This window comes from Nannospalax galili, unplaced genomic scaffold (assembly GCF_000622305.1).
Source record: "Nannospalax galili isolate Female #2095 unplaced genomic scaffold, S.galili_v1.0 scaffold2, whole genome shotgun sequence".
In the NCBI taxonomy this organism is placed as follows: domain Eukaryota; kingdom Metazoa; phylum Chordata; class Mammalia; order Rodentia; family Spalacidae; genus Nannospalax; species Nannospalax galili.
The window spans coordinates 536983-544158 of NW_008348412.1; the positions used below are offsets into that span (position 1 = coordinate 536983).

Sequence of the window (7176 nt, forward strand, 5' to 3'; positions counted from 1 at the left end):
TGGCTCCTGTCTGTAATTTTAACATTTTAGTGTTTATGTACCAAGCATCTCATCAGATGAATTTGAAACTTAAAAAAAAAAAAAAGCATAAAATGGTATCATGCAACATGTAATAGATTACAGTCCCGATTCCTAATGAGCTTGAACCTTGGCTGTGTGAAATGATAAAGCAACAATGACTATGTCTGTATCTGTCTATGTATTCATATATGTGACCAATCATTAAATCTATGTATTGGCTAAGGACAGTGTTTATCCTAGTCAGGCACTTTTTTACATAACGGACTGAAAAATCTTAAGTACAGAAGTTATACGGTTCTCTTTGCCCTTCAGAGGCAATAAAGAATTTGAAGTTGTACAACAAGACTATTTCAGATTGGTATTCTTCATAGAAAGGTAGAATCCAATCTTCCCCTTGAATCTGAGCAGGCCACATGGCACTTTGTAACCAATTCAATGTGATGCAAGAGCTGGTAAGACTTTCTTAGTACCTCACAGACAGGAGGTTCTCTTAAAATTCTCACTCTCTGGGTAACAAGTCTTAAGCATCCTGATGTCACCATGCCATAAAAAGACTACATACAGCGCTCTAGAAAGTGTTCAGGCTTAGATAAGCCTTCCATTCATGCTTACCAAAGTGACAAACTTCTAAACAACGGAATTTGGAAAAAAAAGATTCCTATAGCCTCAATGTTTCAGTCTTCAGACATAAATCTCATGCTCAGTGATGGCCACAGATATCCTGAATCAGTGACAAGCTAGTCTTATTATGCCCTATCTTTATTCCTGACTTGGTGAGCATGGTTATTTTCTATCACTAACTTTTGATGTGATCAGTTTCCCATCATTAGTAACTGGAATATTCTTGGTAAAATGCCTGTCTCTAACACCAATTAAGAGTTTGGTGAATTTAGAAAAAAAAAAAAAAAATTCCATAGTATTATCAGTAACACAGTGATTACATTAACTGTCTTGCAAGTTTATTGTGACATTGGGAATAATCTACCTTTTAATAGTATTGAATAAAAAATACCTATTAATCATGACCTACCAAGAGGTTTATAAAATGTTCCATAATCCATACCAATATTTAAATTTGAAATAAAAATAGTAGTTCATTACAAAAAAAAAAAAATTACTACTTCAGGGAGAAAAACTCTTCTCATCACTTTAAGTTGGTTTTTATAAATATATGAAAGAAATACAATGTTGCATATGTTTAATCTGTATGACATTCCCATTCCATTTGAAGAGGTTAAGTTGTGTGCCCTTACATGATTGTTTAAGTGGCGAAGTTCAGGACAGTTAAAACTCAAATTCTCATGTATTCCTCACAATACCACTCTGTCCTACCATAGGATTGTTATAGTTTAGCATAATTCATGAAGTTTACTGTGGTGTGTAGGTGATATATTCAGAGACTTATTTTTTTAAATACTTAGATGTATTTTCATTAATATATCCCAAAAGTACTGGCTACATCATAATCTGTCTTATTACAAAACAGAAACAAAATCTTGAAATATATTCTTGACAGTAGGTAAAATCTTTTGCTTGGAAAAAGCTCTGGTTTGCTTTGTTATGCTTTTTGTTGTTGTTTTGAAATGTCAGTCTTTGTTTTAAATGCCAGAGTTTTCACACATCCATCAAACCCCTTTGCTGCCAAAGACTGAGCTAAACTGCGCCCCCCAGAATTATAATCATTCTTTGAACATGAGCAAAAGAATAATTATATTTAAATTGTATTTAAATTAAAATGTCCTTTGTAAAGGGAAATCTGGGGAACTTGAAATTCTCTCGAACATACTAAAAGGAAAGTTATCATGAAGATTTTGATATGTTATCCTTTGTTTCTTTCATTTACTGCTTGAAAAAGTGTTCTGTGTTACCTATTACTGTTATTTTTCTACCATCAATGCATTTATCTTCGTGGTGTTTTTTAGAAGAAGCCAAAGAGACTAGACTTGTAGTACATGCTCTTTGTATACGTTAATCAATATCATCAGCTCCTCTACAGCAACATCTGAAACTTCCCAGGACCAAATAGTGTTCTGACGTTTCCTGAGGAAATTCCATTTCCAAATTAAAGCACAGATCTTAAATATGCTCAGATGACATGGATCTGAACTTAGAATCACTGTATCTCAGATTCCCCAAGATTTGCAGGTACTCGGGCAGCTCCATTTATCTTAAACTACCTCCTAAGACAGTTTTTTAAATTTCCTTTTCAAGTGGATTTTAATACTAAAGTTAAAAGCATGAGCTATATTTATAAGCTTCCATCAGCTGTAAATAATAATATTCACCTGTTCGGACATAAGGTGTCCCACGACTTCAAAACTACCAGAGACTCATGTTACAAATGCAGCTATTTTTAGCCCAGAGCATGGCTGTTGCTACTACTGCTTGAAAAAGGCACTATTTTATCAAGTGTTTTGTAGACAGAAAAATGGATAAACACCCTTGTTATATTACCAAATCACTATCAGTAAAACATGTTTATTGGGCCATTTTTATGTCCTCTTTTCTTTGAGTCAAAAATCATGGACATTTAAAGGCAATCTGCTTCATAAGAAAGAGCTGCATGTTAAAAAAATAAAAACTAAACAGAAAGGTAAAATCACCATAGAGGTTATACATAATGTTGGATGAGTTTATGGAACACATTCTATTGGAAAGATTTTTTTTTAATTGAACCCCTAAATATTCTACTCTAGAAAAGTTTATCAGACTAAAAAGGAGCCAGAGATTACAATATTCTGAACACTTTGAAAATAAGACTGAAGACTTATTAAAGGACTGTCCAAAACAGTACATGGGAAAATCATCGTTAGAAAAAATTCTATGGTGGGCTGCCATGTGATTACTGTGTATTCTTAAGCTCCCAGTAAGCATACTTTCTTTACCTAAGAGTGGCAATTAGTTGTTTTCTCATTTGTCTTTCTAGAGAAATTAAAGTTAGATAAGAGCCTGTACTGCCTCACACACAGTGAATTGAAGACAACAAGAGAAAGCATTCTGTCTGACTGACAACCAGATTAGTGGATAATGGTAGAAGTGCTGACGCAACCTCAAACACACCAGGACACAAGAGGCAAGGTTGTGCTTTCACTTAAAACCCTAAAACTGGGTATAAACAGCAAAGTATGCACATTTGATACCAAAATTAAAATGCAAGTTGAAAATAATAGTTTAGGGGAAAGTTTCACTAGAAACTGGGCCTAAGTAGGACACACTGTCGTCAGAAGAAACATTCCAGAAATTTTCCTTCTTGAAATGAAACCTCACCTTCTCAAGGCAGTTTTAATTCTAATTAACCCAACGGTTTTTAATTAAGCTGTGAAGATCTTGGGGAAGGACCTTCAGTAAAACTGTCCTTGGTGGTTCTTCCCAAGGTGTTTTCCAGATAGAATGAAGTAGACCTCTTAAAACCTTCCGAGATATTTTCCTCCCGGCCTTCTGCTACTCTACACAAAAACCAGACTCAATAAAGCTGCCTGCCTTTGGAATGGGCAAGAGAAGAATTCCTGAGTTCATCCTGGTGTCCCTTTGTCTCCAAACACTGGTAGATGGAAGCTTTGTGTTCAAATAACACTTTTAAAGCACATTTTCTGACTGGTAACAGTAATTTTCTGTATTTTATTCTCTTTTCCTTCACAACCGAACTGCTACGACAGAAAGTCAAGAAGTTGTTCCACATAACCTAGGAGGAAACCCTCTCCACTTCCAAACCATCTGTTATTTTGGGGGCGCTGAAAACAATTTTTTAAGTGACATAAAGCTAAAGCTGATTTTCAGAAGAATGAGGAAAGAATAAAAGGTTGGGGGGGGCTGTCAGAAATTGTGCCTGACTTTGATTTTCACTTTGCACAGTCCTATAGCCACTACATTTGCATTAAGCTTATGTCTTATTTCTTTGCCCAGAGGGGGGAGCAGCTGAAATAAATGAGAATGGAGGCAATTAAGAAAAGATTAGCAAACACTGCATGCTGCTCAAATAAACTTGAGCTGGCTTCTCTCCATTCACCACATTCCAGGCGAAGGGAAAAGGATAACAGCCAGAGAGGCAAAAGGGAGCTGAAGCTGGGTTTGCTAACCTATCTGGAAAGTCTTTATGCAATCAGAAGGCTATTATTTCAGGAGACTGGGAGAAGGGGGCAAAAGATTCCGTTGCTAAGGAGACCTGCTGAAGCTGGCATTCCTACATAAATTTCCATTTCTATTGAAAAGGGGAAAGAAAAGATATTTTCTCCAAAGTTTATTTGGATCCCCTAGTTACAGAAGAAAGGCATTTCACGGATTGATTTTATCTTCAGTTGTAAACAACCAACTCTGAAAGAATTAAAAGACCTAAATGTTGACCTCCTGCTGCCAACCAGTCCCCTTCACTATGAATTAATCAACAAAGAAGAAATCCTTCAATAGGAATTCTGAGGTAACTGCAAAGAAAAAGCCTTTTGTAAGCACAAAATTAAAGGAAAGAATTTAACCAAGTGAACTAATCTCTCTCATAACAAGAAATGAAAGACAAAGAAACATCAGATTTTTGTGGCTCTTTGTGCTATTTCAACTTTATTGGAACTTGAAACCTTTCCAGTAAAGCTTTATAAATAGTCTCAGAGAAGACGTGAAACAGTCAAGAAGGAATTTAATGAGTTTCTCAGGTCAGAGAGTGTGAGAGAGAGTGTGTGTGTGTGTGTGTGTGTGTGTGTGTGCGCGTGTGCGTGTGTGTGTGTGTGTAGGCACAGCCAGCAGAAGGATCCGGATTAGAGAGGGGATTTTGCAGGAAGGAACTGGAAGTTGAGAAATTTCTGCTAAGGGAATAATTGGGGCGCTGGAGGGTCGGGCAGGGAGTAACAGTATTGCGCTAGCAGCCTCAGCGATTGGTTACCACATACTCTCTCCCCTTTCCCATCCACTTGCAGTTTTCACTACTGGCTGAATAAAGCTCAACTTTCCAGGCAACTGTAACTAAGCCCATAGAGAAACGGACTGGAGTAGAGTTTTGTAGTGGTAGAGAAAGAAGGGCAACTCAGAAACAATGGTGTCCAAAAAAGGAAAGGAAATCAAATCTGTCTCTCCCCCAAATTTAAGGGGACAAAAACCCAAGTGAAAATTCACTCTGGAAACCCCAGTAAAAGTGGACTTGAACAGGCAGAAACGTGGGCTCTAAGAGGTAAACTTGGGCACTTAGAGACTTGGAAAATGAGGGGAACTCTGCGCAGAGAAGCCACACACATTGGATTTGGGGCGTTTGCCCCGTTTTTCTTTAACGGGAGTGTGGAAGTCACTGCATCTTTTACACAGCCACACGGTTCTCGCTTTCAATTATAACAACTGCCCAAAATAGCACTCCTGTTACTTCAGAGCGGGAGGGACCGCTACGGGAAGAGGGGAGGCCGTGGGAGGTCGCTAGAACCGGGTGGGGAGAGGGGCGCCAGCAATAAGGTCTGGGGCTCGTGGGTCCGCAAGGGGCCGCGATGGGAGGACAAGTAGGACACGGGAAGACGGGGCGAAGCGGTGGCAGCAGAGGGGCGCGGGGTGGCCAGGGCGGGAGTGCGGGGCGCGGCGCGGGGGCTCACCGCTGCCGAGCGTGGACTCGCAGTGCCAGATGTCCAGGCTGGCGGGCTTCCGGCAGGACTCCCACAGGGACAGGTAGTACTGGTGGTCGGCAGTGACCCAGGCCGGGCTCAGCACGGCTCCCAGGTCCAGACACAGCGCCAGGAAGATGCACACGAGCCCGACCAGTTTGAGCGGGGTGAGCACCGACACGCGCACCTCTTCCATGCCGCTGCCCGCCGAAGCCATGCCGGGCCGCCGCAGCCGCCCTCCCCGACACGCGAGGACGCCGGCGGCTCCGGAGAGTCCGCAGCTCACTCCCGACTGACCCGGGAGGCGACGCCGCGCGGGACTAGAGCTCCTGCTCCACGCACGAGGTGCTCTGCGATCGGCGGGGGTGACCTGGCCGGGGAGGGGCGGCTGGCCCGACTGGGGTCTTCAGCAGCGGCGTTCACTCCTCGGACCCGCACACGTCACGCCGCGGACCTTCCCCGCTGCCTCTGCTGCAACAGCTCCTGCTCCGCCCTGGCGCGGCCAGGCTCGCTCCGCCCCGCCCCGCCCCGCCCCGGGCTGCGGGAGGCGGTGCCCAGCGAGAGGGGTGGAGGGTGGCCACCGGGCTGCTGCAGGCTCTGGCTTCTGGCGCCAGAGGCTCCGGCTTGGCCCGCCACTGGCCGGCGTGCCCGCTGCGTGCAGCAAAGCTAAACCGCCGAGCCCTAGCAGCGCCTGCTCCCGGGTCTCACTCTCCAACTCGCTCTGTCACGTGGCTTTCCTTTTCTTATGGAGCAGGGATGAACCGTTTATTTATTTTTTTTCTAGAAGGCATCTGATGTAGATTCCTAGGTTTCTTACTATGTGGCCTGTGGAGGAAGGAGAGGTCCCCGCTCTCAGTATTAGAAAATCTTCTTCCCAGCCCGTTTCACTTCTCGAGGGATGGAGAGGAAAAAAGGAAAAAGTAATGAAGAGCATTTCACCCTCTTCTGGCGCCCAGAACGGGCCGGGGAGCCACCCTCCCACCCCCACCTCCCCGCTCTGCATATCTCAGTTCTCCCTCAAACCTTCTGCCTATTCTGTTCTCGCAGCTCGCCTGCTTTTACGCCCGCTATGAAGGGCAAGTGGGAGTTAAAACGGGAATGACAGATTTCACAAAATGTAAACTAAACCTTATTTGCATCTCCGCTGCTCTGTCCTTTGTATGTTAGCTAAAACCCACATTCAGTCTACGCTGTGCTCAGCTAGATTTGAATCTCTACCTCGGTATTACGCTGTCCTTGTCCCTTAGTAAACTCTAGTCCAGGGCCTGCGATAGAAAAAAGTGGTATTCCATTCCGGAATGGGAAACTAATGAATCTACATATTTGTCTGAAAATGTGAGTTAAGAATTCACCCCGAAGGACATTGACTTGGCTCTTAAGGAACAGCTTCCTTTTTTCCAAAATATATAAGAACTGAATACTCCTTAAAATGGAATTTGTGGTTCTGTAATTAGGGAGTTCGCCATGTGATCAGCAGCGTATCTGTGTTAAACCTATTCTGACTGCTTTCAATCTTGCCTATATAAAGCAAAATTTATTTACTAGGTCATTCACCTTTTAAAAAACTTGGGATAATGACCCGAAA

At 42.6% G+C, this 7176-nt stretch overlaps 1 protein-coding gene across 1 annotated transcript in view; it reads right to left on the reverse strand.

Annotated features, from left to right (window-relative positions):
• Positions 1-6100, reverse strand: part of Tmem47 (transmembrane protein 47) — a 27529-nt gene extending 21429 nt beyond the window's left edge. Inside the window, exon 1 of the mRNA XM_008845337.3 lies at positions 5583-6100. Within this exon, the coding sequence (XP_008843559.1) occupies positions 5583-5808 (226 nt within the window). The 5' untranslated portion in view covers positions 5809-6100. The remainder of the gene's footprint in view (positions 1-5582) is intronic.
• Between the last annotated feature and the right edge of the window lie 1076 nt (positions 6101-7176).